The sequence below is a fragment of the Mustela putorius genome, unplaced genomic scaffold (genome assembly GCF_011764305.1).
Source record: "Mustela putorius furo isolate JIRA1106 unplaced genomic scaffold, ASM1176430v1.1 tig00003972_pilon_pilon_pilon, whole genome shotgun sequence".
NCBI lineage: Eukaryota > Metazoa > Chordata > Mammalia > Carnivora > Mustelidae > Mustela > Mustela putorius.
Window position 1 is genome coordinate 9693687 of NW_025422115.1, and position 23090 is coordinate 9716776.

A 23090-nucleotide genomic window follows, 5' to 3' on the forward strand; every position below is an offset into this window, starting at 1 on the left:
GCCAGTTCTCAGACGCATGAAAGAATTGGGGTTCCTATGGTGTGTTTCACATCCAGGGCCCCTTCCTCCCTTGTATGTCCCCATAACAACCCTACATAATCATATCTTGAAGACAAAATGAGAAGGGATCCCTCAGAAATGGAAGAGAAGGAAAAGCAGAGATTCTTCCAGATGCTCTGGGAGTGATTATCTGACACTAACTCCAGGTAAAGAGGATCTGAATTGAACCGAATGGCTGGACACCCAGTTCCTGTCCAGAGAATCAAGAACTGGTTGTTGGTGTGAAAGACTTGGCTTTGGAAAACTCCGTACATATGTGTTTTTTGTTGTTGCTGTTTTGTTGTTGTCCTGTTGTCTTAAGATTTTATTTATTTATTTGAGAGACAGAGATGACAAGTAGGCAGAGAGGCAGGCAGAGAGAGGGGAAGGGAAGCAGGCTCTCTGCTGAGCAGAGAGCCTGCTGCAGGGCCTGATCCCAAGGCCCTGGGATCATGACCTGACCTGAAGGCAGAGGCTTTAACCTATTGAGCCACCCAGGTGCCCCACATATATGTTTTGAAAATTCTTTGAGTCAACTGTTCTGATCCCAGATGAAGAACATGGCTGTCGTTTCTAGGTTGACACTTACTATCAGGTACCCAACATGCCAGGCACTGTTTATAGGAAGATTTTGTGCAGGACCTCTGCCCTCCAGGGACCTACTTTCTGAGTGGGGAGTGAATGCTTCAAGAGGATAAAAAACCTCTTTCTGGAACATGATTGCTTACAAGCCCTTTTACATATTCAGTCTTCAGAAATGTTCATGGAAACCTTTGGGGTCCTGGGCTCTGATCCTGCTTGCAGGGCATGCAGAGCCAAGGTTCCTGCTACAGCCTCCTGTGCTCAGTTGATGGTGCCTCTATACCTTTGGGTAAAGCTTGGTTATTACCGCTGTCTTGTCCTATAGGGTCTTGTGAAATGGAGAAGTCCTTCTTTTGCTTTTTTTTTTTTTTTTTTTTTTGGTAAGCCATCATTATTTGTCACATTCCTGCTACGGCCATGTGACTGACCTGCTACTGTACACATTTCATCCTCACAGCACCATCCTGCCCTGTGAGGCAGGGCACCTGTGACGAAGCCACAGCTCAGAGAGGGAGGTTTACCTTGTGAAAAAACAAATTGCAACCAAGTAAGGTTGAAGATCTAATTGGCTTAATTAAATGATCAATTCGAGAGTTGGGCAGCACCCTACCCAGCAAGTAGAGAGGAATGAACTCCCAGGAGTTGCACAAAATGGAAAGTTTTTAAAGGATGGAGGGCAGGGCAAGAAAATTACAAGCAAGAGAAAAGAAAGAATTGTTTCAGACAAGGTCACTTTCCCTGAGAGGGAAGGGTAGGGGGTCTTATCAAGCAGATTATTTCATCTTCCACTGGAGGATAGAGAGGGGCTTTTTTTTTTAATTAATTTATTTTTTTCAGCGTAACAATATTCATTGTTTTTGCACCACACCCAGTGCTCCATGCAATCCGTGCCCTCTCTAATACCCACCACCTGGTTTCCCCAACCTCTCACCCCCACCTCAAAACCCTCAGATTGTTCTTCAGAGTCCATAGTCTCTCATGGTTCACCTCCCCTTCCAATTTCCCTCAACTCCCTTCTCTCCATCTCCCCTTGTCCTCCATGCTATTTGTTATGCTCCACAAATAAGTGAAACCATATGGTGATTGACCCTCTCTGCTTGACTTATTTCACTCAGCATAATCTCTTCCAGTCCCGTCCATGTTGCTACAAAAGTTGGGTATTCGTCCTTTCTGATGAAGGCATAATACTCCGTAGTGTATATGGACCACATCTTCCTTATCCATTCGTCCGTTGAAGGGCATCTTGGTTCTTTCCACAGTTTGGCGACCGTGGCCATTGCTGCTATAAACATTGGGGTACAGATGGCCCTTCTTTTCACTACATCTGTATCTTTGGGGTAAATACCCAGTAGTGCAATTGCAAGGTCATAGGGAAGCTCTATTTTTAATTTCTTGAGGAATCTCCACACTGTTTTCCAAAGTGGGCTTTTGACAGTTGACCTCACTGATGCTGATCAGAAAATTCAAGACTGGCCCTTTAAGGCTTAAATCTCTGGGGTTGATTGAAACTGCAGTTAAGTATTAAGCCCAGTTTGGTGACTTGGCCAAGTAATTTGGGGCCCATGGTTTTTTGTTTAACAACTTGCTTGAGCTCACACAACTGGGTCTGCCACAGGCTTGGTGAGAACCTGGGGCTGCCTGATTTCCACCTCTCCCTGCAGCCCACCTTTCCTGTCCTGAGGTGGGGGAGACCCAGCTTGGCTTCAAGTGAGCAGATGCGAGGCACCTTCTGGGATGATGAGGAGCCCACCTCCTTGTGGTGGGAAGTCTGCCAGTGCAGAGACATTTGCTAAGAAGAACCGGCCACAGTAGAGCCTACAGATCACTCTTTTTTTTTTTTTTTTTAATTAACATATAATGTATTATTTGCCCCAGGGGTACAGGTCTGAGGATCATCAGCTTACACATTTTACAGGAGTCACCATAGCACATACCTTCCCCAATGTCCACAATGCAGCCACCCTATCCCTACCCTCCTACTCCCCAGTGACTCTCAGTTTGTTTCATGAGATTAAGAGTCTCTTATGGTTTGTCTCCCTCCTGATCCCATCTTGTTTCATTTTTCCCTTCCTTAACACCCAAACCACCCACCTTACCTCTCAAATTCCTCATATCAGAGAGATCATATGATACTTGTCTTTCTTTGATTGACTTATTTCGCTCAGCATAATACCCTCTAGTTCCATCCATGTTGTTGTAAAAGGCAAGATTTCGTTCCTTTTGATGGCTGCATAGTATTCCATTGTATATATGTATATACCTCATCTTCTTTATCCATTCATCTGTTCATAGACATCTAGGTTCTTTCCATAGTTTGGCTATTGTGGACATTGCTTCTATAAACATTCGGGGACACGTGTCCCTTCAGATCACTTCATTTGTATCTTTGGGGTAAATACCCAGTAGTGCGATTGCTGGGTCATAGGGTAGCTCTATTTTCAATTTTTTGAGGAACTCCACACTGTTTTCCAGAGTGGCTTCACCAGCTTGCATTCCCACCAACAGTGTAGGAGGGTTCCCCTTTCTCCACATCCTCTCCAACATACGTTGTTTCCTGACTTGTTAATTTTAGCCATTCTGACTGGTGTGAGTTGGTATCTCACTGTGGTTTTGATTTGTATTTCCCTGATGCTGAGTGATGTGGAGCATCATGTGTCTGTTGTCCATTTGGAAATATTCTTTGCAGAATTGTCTGTTCATGTCTTCTGCCCATTTCTTGATTGGATTATTTGTTCTTTGGGTGTTGAGTTTGATAAGTTCTTTCTAGATTTTAGATACTAGCCCTTTATCTGATATGTCATTTGCAAATATCATCTCCTGATCTGTCAATTATCTTTTGGTTTTGTTTCCTGTTTCCTTTACTATGCAAAAGCTTCTGATCTTGAAGAAGTCCTTGCCTTTGGCAGTGTTTCTTGGAAGAGGTTGCTGTGGCTGACTGAGGTAAAGAGGTTGCTGCCTGTGTTCTCCTCAAGGATTTTGATGGATTCCTGTCTCACATTGAGGTCTTTCATCAACTTTGAGTGTATTTTTGTGTATGGTATACAGAAATGGTCCAGTTTCATTTTCTGCATGTGGCTTTCCAATTTTCCCGACACCATTTGTTGAAGAGACTGTCTTCTTTTCCATTGGACATTCTTTCCTGCTTTGTCAAAGATTAGTTGGACATAGAGTTGAGGGTCTATTTCTGGACTCTCTATTATGTTCCATTGATCTATGTGTCTGTTTTTGTGCCTATATCATACTGTCTTGATGACAGTTTTGTAATAGAGCTTGAAGTCAGGGATTCTGATGTCACCAACTTTGGCTTTCTTTTTCATCATTCCTCTGGCTATTCAAGGTCTTTTCTAATTCCATATAACTTTTAGGATTATTTGTTCCATTTATTTGGAAAAAATGGTTGGGATTTTGATAGGGATTGTATTAAGTGTGTGGATTGCTTTAGGTAGCATAGGCATTTTCACAATATATACTCTTCCAATCCATGAGCATGGAACATTTTTCCATTTCTTTGTGTGTTCCTCAATTTCTATCATGAATAATTTATAGTTTTCTGAGTACAGGTTCATTGCCCCTTTGGTTAAGTTTATTCCTAGGTGTCTTATGGTTTTGGGTGCAATTGTAAATGGGATTGTCTCCTTAATTTCTCTTTCTTCTATCTTGCTGTTGGTGTATAGAAATGCAACTGATTTCTGTGCATTGATTTTATATCCTGATATGTTGCTGAATTCTTGTATGAAGTCTAGCAGTTTTGGAGTGATTCTTTTGGGTTTTCCACATAAGTTATCTTATCATCTACAGAGAGTGAGAGTTTGAAAACTTCTTTGCTGATCTGGATGCCTTTAATTTCTTTTTGTTTTCTGATTGCTGAGGCTAGCACTTCTAGTACTATGTGGAAGAGCAGTGGTGATAGTGGACATACCTGTTGTGTTCCTGACCTTAGGAGAAAAGCTGTCAGGTTTTCACCATTGAGAATGATATTCACTGTGAGTTTTTCATAGATGGCTTTGATGGTATTGAGGTATATAGCTTCTGTCCCTACACTTTGAAGAGTTTTGATGAAGAAAGGATGCTGTACTTTGTCAGATGCTTTTTAAGCATCTATTGAGAGTATCATATGGTTCTTGTTCTTTCTTTTATTAATGTATTATATCACATTGATTGATTTGAGGATGTTAAACTAACCTTGCAACCCAGGAATAAATCCCACCTGGTTATAGTGAATAATCCTTTTATGTACTGTTGCATTCTATTGGCTAGTATTTTGGTGAGAATTTTTGCATCTGTGTTCATCAAGGATATTGGTCTGTAATTCTGCTTTTTGATAGGGTCTGTGTCTGGTTTGGGGATCAGGGTAATGCTGGCCTCATAAAATGCATTTAGAAGTTTTCCTTCCATTTCTAGGTTTTGGAATAGTTTCAGAAGAATAGCTACTATTTTTTCTTTAATGTTTGGTAGAATTCTCCCGGGAAGCTGTCTGGCCCTCGGCCCTTGTTTGGTGGGAGATTTTTTTTTTCAAATTTTATTTATTTATTTGAGAGAGACAGAGAGAGGGCACAAGAAGGGGGGGGGTGGTCAGAGGGAGAAGCAGACTCCCTGGCAAGCAGGGAGCCTGATGTGGGACTGGATCCCAGGACTCCAGGATCATGACCTGAGCCAAGACAGCCGCCCAACCAACTGAGCCACACAGGTGCCCCTGTTGGGAGATTTTTGATGATTGCTTCAACCTCCTTACTGGTTATGAGTCTGTTCAGGTTTTCTGTTTTCCTAGTTCAGTTTTAGTAGTTTATATGTCTCTAGGAATGCATCCATTTCAAATTGTCAAATTTGCTGGCATATAGTTGCTCATAATTTGTTCTTATAATTGTATTTCTTTGGTGTTAGTTGTGATCTCTTCTCTTTCATTTATGATTTTATTGATTTGGATCCTTTCTCTTTTCTTTTTGATAGTCTGGCCAGGAGTTTATCAATCTTAATAATTCAGTGAACCAGCTCCTAGTTTCCTTGATTTGTTCTACTGTTTTTTTTTTTTTTTTTGGTTTCTATTTCATTGATTTCTGCTCTGATATTCATTATTTTTCTCCTGCTGTGTTTAGGCTTTCTTTGCAGTTCTTTCTCCAGCTCCTTTAGGTGTAGGGTTAGGCTGTGTACTTGAGACCTTTCTTGTTTCTTGAGAAAGGCTTGTATTGCTGTATACTTTCCTCTCAGGACCACCTTTACTGTGTCCCAAAGATTTTGAAAATTTATGTTTTTATTTTCACTTGTTTCTATGAATATTTTTCAGTTCTTCTTTAATTTCCTGGTTGACTCCTTCATTCTATAGTAGGATGCTCTTTAGCCTCCATGTATTTGAGTTCTTTCCAACTTTCTTCTTGTGATTAAATTCTAGTTTCAGATCATTGTGGCCTGAAAATATTCAGGGAATGATCCCAGTCTTTTTTTTTTTTTTTTTGATCCCAGTCTTTTGTTATCAGTTGAGACCTGATTTGTGACCCAGGATGTGATCTATTCTGGAGCATGTTCTCTTCTACAAGAGAAGAATGTGTATCCTGTTGCTTTGGGATGGAATGCTCTGAATATATCTGTGATGTCCATCTGGTCCAGTGTGTCATTTAAAGCCTTTATTTCCTTGTTGATCTTTTGCTTAGATGATCTGTCCATTTCAGTAAGGGGCCTCTTAATGTCTCCTACTATTATTGTATTATTGTCATGTTTGCTTGATTTTGTTATTAATTGGTTTATATAATTACTCCCATGTTAGGGGCATGGATATTTAAAATTTTTAGATCTTATTGCTGGACAGACTCTTTAAGTGTGATATAGCATCCTTCCTCATCTCTTATAATCTTTGGCTTAAAGTCTAATCTATCTGATAAAAGGATTGCCATCCCAACTTCATTTTAATGTCTGTTAACACGGTGAATTGTTTTCTACCCCATCGCTTTAAATCTGGAAGTGTTTTTGAGTTTAAAATGAGTTTCTTATAAACAGCATATCTATAGGTCTTGTTTTTTTATCCATTTGATACTCTGTGTCTTTGAATGGGATATTTAGCCCATTTACATTCAGGGTAACTATCAAAGGATATGAACTTAGTTTCATTGTATTGCCTGTAAGGTGACTGTTACTGTATATTGTCTCTGTTCCTTTCTGGTCTGTTACTTTTAGGTCCTCTCTTTGCTTAGAAGACCACTTTTAATATTTCCTGTAGGGCTGGTTTAGTGTTTGCAAATTCTTTTAATTTTTGTTTATCCTGGAAACTTTATATCTCTCCTTCTATTTTCAGGGACAATCTAGCTGGATATAGTATTCTTGCCTGAATATTTTTCTCATTTAGTGCTCTGTATATATCATGCCAGTCCTTTCTGGCTTTCCATGTCTCTGTGGATAGGTCTGCTGCCAGCCTTACATTTCTAAGATTGTATGTTACAGACCTCTTGTCCCAATCTTCTTTCAGGATTTTCTCTTTGTCACTGAGACTTGTAAGTTTTACTATTAGATGATGGAGTGTGGATTTTGAGGGGGGTTCTCTGTGCCTCCTGGATTTTGATGCTTGTTCCTATGCCATATTAGGGAAATTCTTTACTATAATTTGCTCCAATACACCCTCCTTCTGCTGATCTCTCTCTTTCTCTTCTTCTGAGATCCCAGTTATTCCAATATTGTTTTGTCTTATGGTATTGTAAAGTTTTATAGGAGAGATAAAATGACACCAGGCGAGGTAGGCACAAGGCAAGATTTATTAAAGGCACTCTCCGGCGAAGTTTCAGGGCTCAAGAAAAGAGGGGCCAGGAATGTTGCACAGGAAGGAGGTGTGAACCCTCAGGCGAGGTTCCATGATCTGGAAAGCAGAGTTGGGGAAGTCACGCTGGGAGGGAGGCAGTGGGGGTCTTTTATCGGGCCAAGGCAGGGCATGGGCTCACATCCATATATGGTAGGGTGTTTGATGATCGGAGGCATCCTGATACTTCTGTTTCCTGCATTGGTATCAGGTTACCTATGGAGATGTGACCTGGACATACATCCTTTTGGCAGGAGGGTCAAGGGTTGAGGAATAGGGGGAGGGGGCTGGAAGATGGCTCCCCCAGCGGTCATTTCTATTATTCCTCCTGCATTCCCGGGCTGCTGACCCAACAGGTATCACTTATCTTTTGAAGTCTCCCCTCATGGTCCAGTAGTTGTTTGTCTCTCTTTTGCCTAGCTTCTTTATTCTCCAGCATTTGGTTTTCTATAACACTAATTCTATCTTCTGCCTCATATATCTGAGCAGTAAGAGCCTCCATTTTTTATTATACTTCAATAATAGCTTTTTTGATATCAACTTTGTTAGACTTTAGTTCTTTTATATCTCCAGAAAGGACTTTTATTTCTCCAGAAAGGGTTTCTCTAATATCTTCCATGCTTTTTTAGAGCCCAGCTAGCACCTTGATAATCGTCATTCTGAACTCTAGTTCTGACATATTGCTAATGTCCATATTGATTAGATCCCTAGCTGTTCCTGCCTCTAGTTATTCTTCTTCTAATTCTTTTCTTTTTTTTTTTTTTGTGGTGAATTTTTTTGCCTTGTCGTTTTATCCAGGTAAGAATAGAAGAATGAGAGAACAAAATACTGAAAATGGTAGCAAAGACCCCAGAAAAATAAGATGCTAACCAAATCAGAAGAGACACAAAACAAGGGGGAGGAGAAAAGGGGCAAAATGAAAAAATAAAAAAATAAATAAAATTATATATATATTAGACTGGTGAATAGAACAGAGCCACCCACTTAATTTTGGGTGTATTTTGGTCTCTTAGAAGAAACTACCTCCCAAAATTTAAAGAAAGAAAAACTTAAATATATATGAAAATAAGGGTAAAGACGATGAAGGGATGGAATATGACTATACAGATGAAAATTTTAAAAGATTCTAAAAAAGGGGGGCACCTGGGTGGCTCAGTGGGTTAAGCCTCTGCCTTCTGCTAAGGTCATGATCCCAGGATCCTGGGATCGAGCCTTGTATCAGGCTCTCTACTCAGCAGGGAGCCTGCTTCCTCCTCTCTCTTTGCCTGCTTCTCTGCCTACTTGTGATCTCTGTCTGTCAAATAAATAAATAAAATTAAAAAAAAAAAGATTCTAAAAAAGGAATTGATAAGAAGTTATTTGGAAAAAAAAGAGGAGAAAATGTGATCAGATTGGAGACTAGAACAAATCTGTGCACTCGATTTTGGGTATATTTTGATCTATTAGAAAATATGTCCAAATTTTTAAGAAAAAAATATCTATACATATACAGTAAATAAGGTTAAATACAATGAAGGGATAAAATATGACTATACTAATGAAAATTTATGGAGTCAGATGCGCTACCATTGCACTATGAGGTCACTACCAATGAAAATTTAAAAAGTTTTTTTAAAAAAGGTATTTATAAGATAAAATAGTTAAAAAATGTTAAAATAGGAAAGAAGAAAAGTTAAAAACATAAAACAAGAAAATAATAAAATTTAAAAAATTTATCTTTGAAAGACAAAAGGATCATGGGGGGAAGCCATGAATTCTATGTATTGCTTTCCTCTAGCTCTGGAGTTCCACAGTTCTCACTGATTAGCAAACTTGGTCTTGGCTGGATGTTCTTGCTGATCTGGGGAAGGGGCCTCTTGCAGTGATTCTCAGATGTCTTTGCCTGAGGTGGAATTGCACTGCCCTTGATATTGCCAGGGGCCAGGCTAAGTAATCTGCTCGGGTTCACTGTAGGTAGGTTTTGTTCCCTGAATGCTTTCCATACAGCTTTGGAGGATGAGAATGAATATGGCAGCCTTTCAGTCTCCTGTCCAGAGGAGCCAAGAACTCAGGGCCCCACTCCTCAGTGTGCCCTCAGAGAAAAGCAGTTAATCCCTCCTGTCTCCCTGGTCTCTAGCCATCCAGCACTGTGCTCATCCAGCCTGTGACGTGCATTTCTATATCTGGTGCACAGCCCTGTTTGGAGACTCCAAATCCAGCAGATTCCTGCAGCATGCTCCCGCGTCGCTTCTCCCAGAGGAGGAAGAAGGAGAGGTCTCTGGATCTGCCACTTGTGGGGTCCCCACTCGAAGAACAGTGGCCCAACTCTGCCTCAGACCACAGTTTAAGGTAGCCCTGAGCTGAGAGCCCACTGCTCAGCTCCATCTCTGTAGCCAGCTTCATCACTCTGATACCTAGGAACTCTGCCACACTCAGGTCTTTCTGTGACCCCATAGGTCCTGAGACCACACTGTCCCTCCAAGGGCTCCACCCTTTGCTTAGCCTCTGGAGCGATATCCCTCAGTGGAGCAGACTTCTAAAAGTTCCAATTTTGTGCTCTGCTGCTCTCTCACTTCCTGGGAGCTGGCCCCTTCCCCTGCGGTCCTTGTTTCTATCGCTTTGGATTCACTTCTCCACATGTCCTACTTTCCAGAAAGTGGTCGATTTTCTGTTCCAAGAATTGCTGCTCTTCTTCTCTTCTATCTCTTGTTGAGTTTGTAGGTGTTCAGAATGGTCTGATAACTAGGTAGCTGAACTCCTGGGACCTGATGATATTTCAGTCTGCTACTCCTCCACCATCTTGCTTCCTTCTATATCCTGATCACTCTTCTTGAAGTCAAACAATGCAGCCCTGAGTCTTGACCCAGTGATTGAAAGAAAGGATGTTGCTTCTCTGTGCTCCAGTCTCCTCTTGTAAATAGGAATAGTTGTCATGCTAGTATTCCTGGATCATGGCCAGCGAGGTGTACACATGACTTGAAACAAACAAGATGGTCAGGATATATGCCTACAGGACACATGCAGCTAAGATCATGATTCGGGTAGGGGGAGATTGCTGGGGAGGTAGCCAAGAGCTCACACATGGTGCCATCAGAAGAGGCTGAGCTTTGACCAACCAACCAAGCACTCCCACTCCCTGCCTTACCTCCCTGCTCTGCTCCTCATTTCAGCAGGCTGGGGAGATGGGTATTTTCTTCCCATGCACATCTTCATTCTGGGAGCCATGTGACCCTCATTAACATAGTGAGAGTAACAGGCTATGCAATAATGAGTCACCAACCCAGAGAAGCATCCCAGGGTAAGATGAGATTCTAGTAAGGAAATCACAGGTGTTGGGTATGAACGGGCTCATCACCAGGACAGAGGAGGAAAAAGAATGGTGCCCTGGGCCGGTGGCTACAGAGATGGAGCAGTCTGGAGCAAACACAGTTTGTTGATGCCCAGGGATTCCTGCAAACCAGCTTTACCAAGACTGGCCCTCTGGGAACTTTCCTTCCCCTCTCCTCCACCAACCACCCACATCAATTAGAACTAACGGTGGGGTGGCTTTCTATCCTAAATACCCCCAGGTGATTCTCCAGCACATTATGCATTGACAAATCTTCATTCTCAGAGGCTCCTGGCTGTCAAGTGACATTACTCTCCCAGCTATTCCCTCTCATCTGACTTCAGATGGTCCCAGAAGTGGGACCACCTTTCCAGATACTTACCTGTCCTCTCCAGAGGATGCAGGGATCTCTGGGACATGCTCTGTGATCCACTACCACTTGGCTGCAATTCACAAATCTCAACAGCTTTGAAAATTAAAGGACTTTTGTCTCCCTTGATGTTGTTTTTGTAACTCTGCATCAGACTCATGGAGTTTAAAAATCAAACTGAAATAGATATGCAGTGAAGGCATTTATTTTTCTGACTTAGTATCAGTATGCATGTTTTTCAGCAGAAATAATGATAAGTTTGATTATGGGAGTTGCCTTGGTCCCAGCTGGAAGTGTTGTATCAGATACCTTTCTAAGTCTGAGAAGGTCTGAGCTCCAGGGAGACTGGGTACAGGATGGGGCGTTTGCTTGGGTCTTCTCTGATTATGGCACATTTATAGGAGCTGCTGAGTCCAAATGGGCTAGCTCAGCAACCCTGGCTTGGTGGTGCTCTTTGTATATAGCAGCTGCCTGTGGGATCCTTCCTGACCAGTCTTTATAGAGCTAGTGGACTCCAGGTAGGACCTGGGGTATGTGGTCCTGGACAAGGGACCCCAGGCATGGGCCTTCCTCTGGCAGAGGTCATTCAAGAACCAATTTAAGGCCTGGCCCCAAGGAGATGCACCTGTGCTGGTGTGTTTAGGACTATTTCTTGAGTCCTCATCTGCACACTTGTACTGATTCAGTGTTTTACCACCAAGGCCAAGTGTTTGTATTTTTCGGTTGTGACATCAGAAGCACTATTCCTGCATGAGAATACAGACTCCAGTCCAAAAACAGCCCCCCATTAGAAGGTTCTGAGAGGTTCCCCAGCAGCTGCACAAAATTGTTTCATGGAAATAAATATTCTCCTTTTTTCCAGCTCAGTTCGTATTCCAGTTGAAGTAAGTGAATTTATTTTTCCCAAGTGTCCTTTCAGTGGAGAACTTTGAAAGCAGAACAGTCACTCATTTGGCTAGAAAAACCCCATCTGCTATGGGAGGGAAAGGCTTGAGGGCATGCAGTGGACCAGAATTAACTTTACTGCTACCGTCTGAATGTAATCATGGTGACAGCAGAATCTTAAATGTGATTTTTTTGTGCTATTGATGGTCATTTTGGAAGAGATTATTTAATTCTCAGTTTCCTTATATTTTGTAGATAACAATTAAATTATGTAAATAAGTATCTGGATCTCGTTTTGGCTCTAAGTGTATCTAATAATCTTGTAGAAGAAATATAAGTAGGCAGGGAAGCAAAGTGCTGCTAATGTCATTGTATCTGTGTGTCAGTCTTGGACAGATCACTATTTACAATGGAATATGTCAGAATATCCGGGTGTGAAGACTGTCCGTTTCCCAGATGGCCTGATTTGGAAGCCAGACATTCTTCTCTATAACAGGTAAGCATGCTGGACAAAAGGAAAAATGATTTTATTCTTGCATATATGTAATAACCAAGCATATTTACATATTTTATAGAAACACTGGATACATTATCTGTATTGAGATCATTGCTGTCCATGATGCTTTGTGAATGCCCAGGCCTTTGATCAGCCTTCTGCCCGCCCCCCGCCATGTTCTCTGCTGTGGCATGCAGGCTTGTATTACTTACTACTCTCCCTATGATGACCATGTCTCTAGGACTGTGCATGATAGATACATACATACTTTTGTACATATTGGCACTGAGGCATTTTTGCATGTGGAAGTAACCTTTGCACCTGAATGGCAGCATTATGGTCACAGCATAAGTTGCTGGCCAATGGCGTGCATGACTGGAATCTACTCTTTGGACCCAGGTCCTCATTGGGTGCGTTCCCCAACGTGCATTGGGAGAGTCCCACTGTGTGTAGCTGGGTGCATGAGATCGTCATCTCTAGCTGTGCTTGGAAGCTTGTGATACAGGTCGAGTGACAGAAGGCACATAACAGTCCTATTCTAATAGTCCTCCTGCTCCTGAGGTCAAGAAATGAGGGATTCATTAGTAATCCAGGACATTCTGATTTGTAGACTAGATGCCCAAAAGCCAAGTATTCAGGCAGAGTAAATTTCTAGAAGCACAAAATTTTGGGCTAAGCTACATGATCAAAATAGGGATCCAGAACATCTCTTTCCAGTAAGGTGTAGAATATGATAATGAATTTAATGTAAAAGAAAGATGTTTCCTAGTGGGAACTGCTGCCTTTGGTCCTACCTGGAAAAGAAGGAAGCCCCATGCCTTCCTGACTTAGGAAACAGTGTGACCAATGTGACCATTGAAATCAAAGGCCCTTGCCTTTGATTTCCACAGAGTGGTTCTGGGACCAGCTGATATGTTTGTCCTATATTGACTGCTTCCAGGAGGCTGGATGATTCTTATCTTGTATCAGCTATTAATTTGCTGGAGATTACATTTCATTTGAATTATTGGGACTGTTTTTAGAAGAATATTATCCCTTCCTGATTTGCTGCCAGACTTCAGCTCCTTAAATTAGTTCCAATACCTGAGTTTTGCAACATGTCTAAAGTCAGAGTACGTGGTCCCCTATGGAGTAGGTGAAGCACATGAAATCCTATGGCTCATCTTTTGGGTCCTCAGTGTCCCAGGACTGCCATAAGAAAATACCACAGACTGAGTGACCAGAACAACAAGAATTTGTTTTCTCACAGAATTGTTTTTTTGTTTTTGTTTTGTTTTGTTTTGTTTTGTTTTAAGATTTATTTAACAGAGAGAGAGAGAGATTACAAACAGGCAGAGAGAGAGGGGGAAGCAGACTCTCTGCTGAGGAGAGAGCCCGACATAGGACTCGATCCCAGGACCCTGAGACCATGACTGAGCTGAAGGCAGAGGCTTAACCCACTGAGCCACCCAGGTGCCCTCAGAAATGTCTTTTATTTTGGAGCCTGGAAGCCCAAGATTATGGTGTCAGCAGGTTTCCTTCTTCTGAGGCTCCTCTCCTGTAACTTGTAGATGTCCTTCTTCTCCCTCTGTCTTCATATGGCCCTCCCTCTGTGCATGTCTGTGCTCTGTGATCTCTTGTGAGGACAACTATCATACTGGATTAGGGCCCACTCTAATGACCTCATTTTAACTTAGCTTCCTCTTTAAAGACTGTCCAAATACAGTCACGTACTGAGGTACTTCAGCATAGGACCTAGGACTTCAGCGTGTGAATTTGAAGGAAACACAATTCAGCCCCTAACAGGGGCACTGCAGTTGACTCCTTAAGGACAACGAGTCAGGACTGGAGAAGTCCGAGTTGGAATCTTAGCTGTAATGTTTACTGTGTGTACAACTGTGAAGTCTCAGACTCCTGCTTTGCAGAACGGGGGAGATGCCAGCTTCACAGAATTTGGAAGGGATCACTCTGTGGATGTACCTAGCATGCCCGGTGTGGTACTTGGCAAAGACTGAATGGCAGTGCATTTACAGAGATGGTAATGAGGATTTCCGCGTAGAGTAAGAGGGTATGGCAATGCAGAAGGAAATGTCTGTACGGGTTTTGCATTGTGCCTAACTTAGTTCTTTTTTATTTGAAGTCAAGAATAAATATTACAATGTGGTAGAATCTTTTCTTTTTATAAAGATTTTTATTTATTTATTTGACAGAGAGATCACAAGTAAGAACGAGGCAGTTAGAGAGAGAGGAGGAAGCAGGCTTCCCACTGAGCAAGGAGCCCGATTTGGGACTTGATCCCAGGGCCCTAAGATCGTGACCTGAGCCAAAGGCAGAGGCTTAACCCACTGAGCCACCCAGGTGCCCCGGTAGAATCTTAATAAGGCCCTAGAGATGGTTCTTATGGTTTATATGGAGGGCCTCAAACCCTAATAAATAAAATGTTTGATGATTCTAATGTTCTGGATAATGAAGAGTTACCAAGAATTCTATATAAACTGAATTTCAAGGAGCAAAGGAAAAGTCTCCACCTGCCATCACCAGGGAGCAGGCCCTCAGAAATAATGCTTCCCCCCATATGTCTGACCCAACCAATGGCCCCAGAAACCCTTTCCTCTCAGTTTCCCCTTGAGCTCTAAATAACTATCTTTTTTTTTTTTTTTCCCTCTTTTCCCCACCTCCCTGCTGGCCACATTCATAGTTTCCTCCCATAGAATCTGTAGAGGCTGCCTCCTCTTCAGCTTCAGTTTTTCTGAGAAATGGGAGGTAGAGCCCCCTTTCTGAAGTAATTGTTAAATATATGGCTTGCATGCCCACACAAACATGTTGTAGCATAAGCAGGTTACAGAATATATTTTAAGCCTGTCATAGACACAGTGTCATTTATCCTTTGCTGTTTGACAGACTACCCTGAACTTGGTGTCTTAAAAAATTGTGGACATGTTACTTCTCACCAGGCTATGGACTGACTGGATCCCTGTGGTTGCCTGTCTCTGCACGTGAAATGTCGGCAGGAAGCAGGGGCCTGGGGCTCAGACAGGCTGGAATGTGGAGGGCCGCAGCACCATGGCTGGCAGGGATGGCAGCTGCCGGTGGGAGCTCAGCTGGGGCTGTCACCTCTGCCGCCTCAGCTTCCTTTTAAAAATCTTTTCCACTTGGTATGGGCATCCCCCAGTGGGGTGCTTGAAGAGGAAGGAAGTGAGGGCCACGAGGCTCTGTAGGGACTGATCATATAAGAACCCCAGAATAGCCCCTTCACTACACCCTGTTGGGCAGAGTAGCCAAGGGCTCAGCTTGGATCAGGGGAGCAGAAGTCAACCTCACCAGGGCACGCAGGGAGGGAGGGAAAGGAAGACAAAGGTATGCTGGGCTCTGTGGAAGGGACGTGGTGAAGCATGAAGGCCAGATCCGATGGTTGTGGGGGGAGGGGATGAAGAACCAAAACAGACACGTGTAAGGAAGGAGGCCTCTGTTCAGGGCACCCTGGAGGGACCTGTAGAAGGGAGAGAGTGCACAGGGAGGCAAGCAGAGAGAGCTTCCCAACATCCTCTCATCCCCTGACTCCATTCACTGGCTTACCTCTGCTGTCCGGACAGAAGTCACAAGGCCTGGCCAGCAGGCGGGAGTGGCCCAGCCCATCCCCTCCAGCTGCCTCTTAACACGTGCTGCTCCCTAGCTAGAAGTTTGTCTTCTAGCTCCTTGGTGTGTCTGGACTCTCCCACTACAGGACATCTCTCTGAGCTCCCCTCTTGACATGGTCACCCTTCTGTCCTCCCTCGGGCCTCAGCTTGATGCCCTATCCCACGGAGTCCCTGGTGTGTGTCTCTCTGTCACGCTCTGTCACAGAAAGAGGCCCTGCCGCCCATAGCACATGGGGTCTAGAGGGTGGTTAATACATATTTGTGCACAGGCAGGATAGAAGGAGGAAGGGAAGATGCAGGAGTTAAGAGGAGCGAGGGAAGGTGATGGAGCCATGTGATGTGGGTGCTGTTAAGAACAGCAGGGAAAGAAGAAAAAGAAATCGTATGGGCAAGCTGGAAAATACGAACCTGTAATGGAGCCAAAAAATGGACACAGGAAGTAGCAAAAACAGGCTTGAATTTAATAGGATCCTGACCTTCTGATATTCCGTTATTAGAGATTTTGAGAGATGTTGAGCTTAATACTTTCTGCCAGCTTCCAGGCACTCCAAATGGTATGTTCCCTCGGTAGGCTTGTGAGATGGTTCATTAACATGTTGTGTTTGCAGGGGGAGCTTTTCCTAAAGGACGGGGGCATACCAGCATTTCTGTGTAAGTCATGGTTTTAAAAGGAGCATTGATTCAGGTTAGGGGAAGCATCACAAACATGTCCATCACGTTTCTTGGTCTATTCTGGTTTGATAATGGAGTCCAAGTGTGAGCCACTAATGGTTTTTGGGATAGAATACATTTTCTGTGCTTTGAAGAGGCTGGGTCACTGCAAAACAGCCATCTCTGCATCATTTCTGGGATAGGATGCTTTATTTCCCTGATGGATGGAGAACAAGTTACAGTGCTGCCAGCCAGCTGGCCGGCTTGCTCTGAGGAGAGGACGGGCGCTGATAAAAGCATCCCTGCCGGATGCTGATCCCAGTAGTTTCTCGGTTGCTTTATTCTGCTTTACTTTAAGCCTGCAGTTCAAGGATTTTTCTGAACACAGCCTTGCTCAAAGTGAGTAGCAATTGTGGATAGCTTTTCATGATTTTCACATTTGGATGGAATGAAAGGCATCCATTATCAGCAGTCGATTCATAGAAGAAAGCCTGAACCGCCGGGACACCTTGGCTTGCCCTGCACTGTGCAATCACAGGCAACTGCCTCCGCCTCTCTGGGCTTCTCCATTCCTGAGCTGCTCAATCAGTTATAATAGTGGAATCTTTGCTGATGAATGTATTTGAAGGTGTTTTTGTTGGCTCTGTATTTTTAGGACAGCATGATGTGTCAACCATCCCTTTCTTACCGCCTGTGCAAAATTGCATTTCCATGTCTGCAGGCTCATGTCTGGCTCAGAGACTCCAGTCCCCTGGCTATAGCCTTCTTTCTGTCATGTATTCCCATAACCCTGTACCTGATAGCAGAGCCTAGGGAAAGGGTGATGTGTGCAGAACAAGCCTGGATGCAGTGTATTCCAGCCCATGAGGGCCAGTAATTGTGTGCTAATCAGTGACTCACCCATGAAATAGAGTTTATTTCCTTTCCAAGTGTCTTTTGTTCCCCCCAGCAGTCAATCTATGACAAGTATTTCAGCACATGGTTTATTTGGGAGAAGCGAGACAGGGAAGGAAGGAAGCCAATGTAAGATGAATTAAAAAGCAAGCTACTGCTCTGGGCAGTGGGGCCCATTCTCACTGGAAACCTCTGGGCTATTTATCTGCCAGCTGCCCTCTGCCTGTGATAGGTTGACCGCTGCTTCCAGGAATGTCACCTCCCTGACACCACCTCTGCTTGCCTGCCCTGTGCAGAGACCGAATGTGAGTTGGTCCTCAAACCTCAAGCCCGGCTGCTGATGCCTGCAATAGGCAGATGTCAGGGCCTTGGGCCTGGGAAGGATGGCTGTCAGTCTGGTCAGCTGCAGTGCAGATGAGTTGCATACTCACGTTTCAGTCGTTGTCACCTTGGCCTGATTGAGGTTCCAGTGCAGTTCCCTCTGTTGTGGAAGGCAGCAGTGATGCAAGTAGGAGGGAGAACACCGTAAGGACTAGGCGGGTTTCTCAGCCAAAGCAGAGAGGAGACAGGCAGGTAGCAAAGGTAACAGAGAAGAGCCAGGACCTATATCCTTGCGAGTGACCTTAGCCCCTCTGTGACCTTCGTGTGTTATCATGGTTTCACATCAGTCTACATATGCAAAGGGATTTTAGGGAGCGAATCTCTTATTCAGTGTTGTCACTGTTAATGCCTCCTGGAGAAGATTAATGAGTTAGTACTCAACAGCCCATGTGCAGTGATGGCTGGTTGTGGGGGGTGGGGCTGGAGGCAGGAGGCCATCACCGAAAGGACATCAGTAGCGGCTCTTAGATGCAGCAGAACTCTCCAGTTGAACAAAGGTAATTTTGCAACTATAGACCTCCCAGCGAAGGAGGTTTTAGGATGTGCTGTTACAGCATTATCTGCTTTATCAAACATTCAGACCTACTCTGGAGGGAGGCTGTTCCTAAGAAGGTATAACAGGAAGAGATCGGAGCAGTCACCTGTTTTCAAGAAGTGAGTGGAACGATCTGATCTATGTGTGCATTTCCAAAACTGTCCTCCGAGCTGTCTGCCCAAACCTCCCCTTTCTTACCCCTGTGCCTTTGATGTTTGTTTTTAATTTGTTCGTTCACTGAACCAATATTTAGTGAAGGCTTATGTGCTGTTATCACACACTGTCTAGGATCTGAGGACACAGCAGCGATCAAGACAGGCAGAAATCCCGGCTCTCTAGAGAAAGGGAGAGAGAGAAAAGACGGGAGCACACACGCCAGATTATAGGGGCTCCAAGAACAAGAAAGCAGGGAGAGCAGATAGGGAGTGGTAGAGCCATGGGTAGCATGTGAGGTCAGCAGAAGGTCCAGAGGAGGTGGGGTAACAAGTCATGTGGCATCAGGGAGATGAATGTTCTTGATTGAAAGAATAAGGCCTCTCAGGAAAGGTTATAAAAAAGCCTTGCAATGTGAGAGCAAAACAGACAAGAGAAAGATGACCAGGTGGCCTACGGCATGCTGTGTGTGGTCACACGCACCTTCTAGGTTAGCAGAAACTATCTCAAACTCTGTCATGGTCTTTGAACTACTTTCCAACTCTGTACATTCTAGGAAACCGAGAGTAATGCATTTAAATGACTGCAGTGCATAGAGAAGCAAATGGATTTTGTCTCCTGGGCTGATTTTTCCGTTAACAGATCTGATCCCCACTCTTGATTGCCTTTGTATGTGTCTACTTTCTGGATGCTCCTTAGAATTGGTTTTTGACACCTTGCTTCTTCCCTAATTAATTGACTTAAGTAAAAATTTTGACACATGTTCACTTTGTATTTTGTGCAAGTGTCATGCTTTTATCTTTGAGAGAATTTACCTTTTTTGATCACTCTCAGATAGGAACATGCCATTTGGGTCTGTCTGGGAACACGAGGGAGAGTGTGGCTGGAGTGCGTGGGTGGAGAAGGGCAGAGACATGATGGGATGTGGCCCAAGTATTCGAGGGCTTGGCTCCTATCAAGAATGAGATGGGAGAGGCTCTCATCCTTTTTGTAGAATTTAATTTCTTTCTTTCTCTGGATAATTGTCAAAATACTTATTCATATTCTCCTTCTGACTCCTCCTTCTGCCACCAGATGGTTCCCATCCCATGGTTATTTTGTCCAGAAGTTACCTGTTCTCTGCTTGCACACTGCTCCCAGCCGATGGCAGAGGATGTGTTTTGCTTCTGTTTCCTCTAGCTTTTTGGTCATGCTGAGTGGGGGAGGGCCCATGAACACATGCCGTCATTCAGCCACTGTTAGCCCACATACTTGTCTGCCTCAAACTGACTCAGAGGCCAGCCTGTCTGCACTGGACATCACAGACTGTCCCTGCTGGACCTTTAGCACCTCTGCCTGGTCCTATTCTTTCTGCAAAGGGCTGGATGACTTCAAAGTCAGTCTTTCGCATCCATATTTCTCAGGACAAGAAACTGTACCCAGAGAGCTTTAGTCACTTGCCCAGAGTGACCCAGCAGTGTGTGCCCAATGCCATAGTCTGATGTACCTCAGGCTGGCCTGCCTCTGGTCAGGCCAGAGATCCTTTATTTTTCTACAAGTTAGACAAAACAAAATAATTCCTCTCTCCCTCCCTCTGAGTTGACTCTACTTTTAGACCTTCGCTGGGCCTCTCTTTTGTCTTTCATTCTGGAAAGGTGAGTCTGTCTCTTCCCACTCTCAGAGCATGTGACATCCAACTTTTCTTTCACCAAATCCCTTGCCAGCTAGAGTGGGATGACAAAATGCAAACCACTGTGCAAGGGTTTGAGCAGAATTTCAAACAGAGGGCCAGGTGCTGCAGCGATTGGAGTTTGCTAGGGAGGGCTTTGCATCCAGATGGCCCAGGCCAACGGTCTTTCTGCCTTTGGCACAGGGCCAGTCCACTAGCGCCCACCCCCTCCCTGCACCCTGAGGGCCTGTGAGACTGATTGAGTCCAAGAGCGTGGCTTTTGGAGATGAGCTTATTGATCTTAGTGACATTGGACACAGAGCCAACATGGTTGTAAGGGTCTGTGTAATAAATATGTGAGACAGGAATTCGATGGGAAGTTCAGTCATCATCATGAGCTGCCTGAGGAAGGGGCGGGGCAGGTAGCACAGTGGTGGTGGGCAAGATCAGCCCTTGCCTGCCCTCCTCAGACTGCTCTGGGGATCCCTGCAAATTTCCACTGCCCTCTGCCCAGGACTGTGCTCAAGGCTGCCTGCATGGAGCAGCACATAGGGGTTTGTGAGTCACAGGAAGAGATGTATGGGAGAAAAACTGGTCTTCCCCAGCAAGCCCTCACAACCTCCTCTACAGAGTGTGGGGCCCTAGCTGACTGTGCCCCATGGAGTATATCAGAGTGTATGGAAACCTGGAGGGGCCGAGACTTTACTTGTCTGATGTGGCTGATGCTATCAGTTCAGCTCTGGAGGATTTTCTGAGGACCTACTAGGTGTGAGATTCTGTGCTTCTAAAAGGACACACATTCAGTGACCTGAAGGCACTTGTAATCAGGCAAAAAAAGCACTTTACCCTAGGTGGTCTCATCTGATTTGATCTCATCAAATTACTATCCCCAGTTCATCTGTTTCTGAGATTAAACGGCCTGTTCACACAGAACCACAGCCTTGACTCCAAACCCTTTTGCTTTTTGCAATGCTTGACACCTTCTTCCTGGTGTTGACAAAGGCTCAACGGATCGTCTTTCAGAGGAGAAATGATGTATCCGGGATCCGGCATCTTAGAAGGATCTGGAAGACCGAAAGCCTCATCCAGAGGCAGGAGAGGAGTACTTGTCTGTGGGAAGGTGGCTGTACCAGATCTGTCTACCTGGGAGCCTGGGACAGGCCTGAGTTCAGTTTTCTGTCCTGGCACAGCTATTAATAATGCTTCATTTCACTTCTAAGAGTAACTCAGTTTAGACCATAATTTAAGTGGTCGCCTCACTTTGGGACAGTGTCTATCTGCTTAGAGAGGACAGTTAGATTAAGACATGGGAGCCAAGATATATGGCATTTTCATGAGAAAATAAGAATTAGGCCATGGCGTGCAGAGGGCTCTTGAGGAAGTGATGGGAGTCAAACTTGGAAGGAAGCAAATGTTGCAGGATTTGCTTTTAATGCAAAGGAGGGGATGAAGATAAGATAGTAAGGTCAGGATGAACTACAATGAGGAGTTCAGATCAGTCTGGCCAGGCTTCTCCTCTGGGACTGTCCCTGCCTTGGCCACTGTGGACCATGGAGGAACTTGCTGTTTCTAAGCAACATGGCCCATAGAAAATCAGGTTTAACACTCTCCTTCCTCCTCACTGGCCAGTGATCTCTGTCAGGGAGGCCATGTTCTGTCCACATGTTTTATCCCCAAAAGTTAGTGTGGCAAATAGCACTAGACAGCATCAAATTACTGTGAGTAGTTGCACTACTGGAGCCATTAGGTGGGTCCATTAGGGAGTGGCTGGAGCCCAGAGTTTGGGTAATGGCACTGGAACTCACACTGTCTGGATTGACCGATTGCTCTCCCCAACACCAAACACATACCTACCTACCTACCTACCTACCTATAAACATACATGAATTTTGGTTGTTTGGGGTGGGGGTGTTGGGTATGGGTCCTAAAATATACATGGTGTAGCCTGAAAAACAAATTAACCTAGAGATTGTCATTCTCTTTTCTATAGTACTTTCCATACCAATCTCTCATGAAGGATTATTCAATTTAAATTATTCAAGTTGTCTTTTAGCATGATGTATGGTCTTTTATTTAAAATAAATTTTCATTCTTAGTAAATCAGATCTATTTTGTTTTTATTGTTTTTTTTTAATGTGTCTTCTAAGACTTTGGGATTCCATGCCAACAGATGACATGTGCATTCTATTATAGTTTCTTTTAATACTTTAAGAAGTTTGTACTGAGCTAAACTGACTGCTAAAGTAAACCAAGAGAAGATTTTTTTATGTTGTGGGTTTTTTTTTTTTTTCCCTGAAATTTTCCTGTATGGTATGAGGTCAGAGTCTAACATTATTTCACTCTAAAGAATAGGAAATGATTAACATGATTTGGTTGAGCATTCCATCTTTTCCCCAATGTATTGAAATGGGATGGTGTATTTGTCTCTTCATGTACCAATAGCATACTGAATACTAAGTAGGGTAAACAGAAAGAGACTTATGTCTTGAATATCACTTGAAATTTACAAACGTTGAGGATGAAAGGAAAACCTCTCAAAGCTCTCAAAGTGAAAGATCTTTATAACAGGAAAAAAAAATTGCCTAAGTTAATAGAGCCTTACTTTCTAGTATTAGAGGTAAAATTCTTTTCATAATAAAATATTTTAATAAACTGTACTACCCAGGCAAAAATTAAGGTAGTTTAGAATTTGTGAAGACTTGAGTGATTGACTCAAGGATAGACTGAACAAAATGGGATGAAACCAAAAGAGAG

General features: G+C 43.6%; 1 protein-coding gene across 1 annotated transcript in view; it reads left to right on the forward strand.

The window, feature by feature from the left end:
• Positions 1-23090, forward strand: part of CHRNA7 (cholinergic receptor nicotinic alpha 7 subunit) — a 117355-nt gene that overhangs the window by 52816 nt on the left and 41449 nt on the right. The window contains exon 4 of the mRNA XM_004779547.3: positions 12348-12457. Within this exon, the coding sequence (XP_004779604.1) occupies positions 12348-12457 (110 nt within the window). The remainder of the gene's footprint in view (positions 1-12347; positions 12458-23090) is intronic.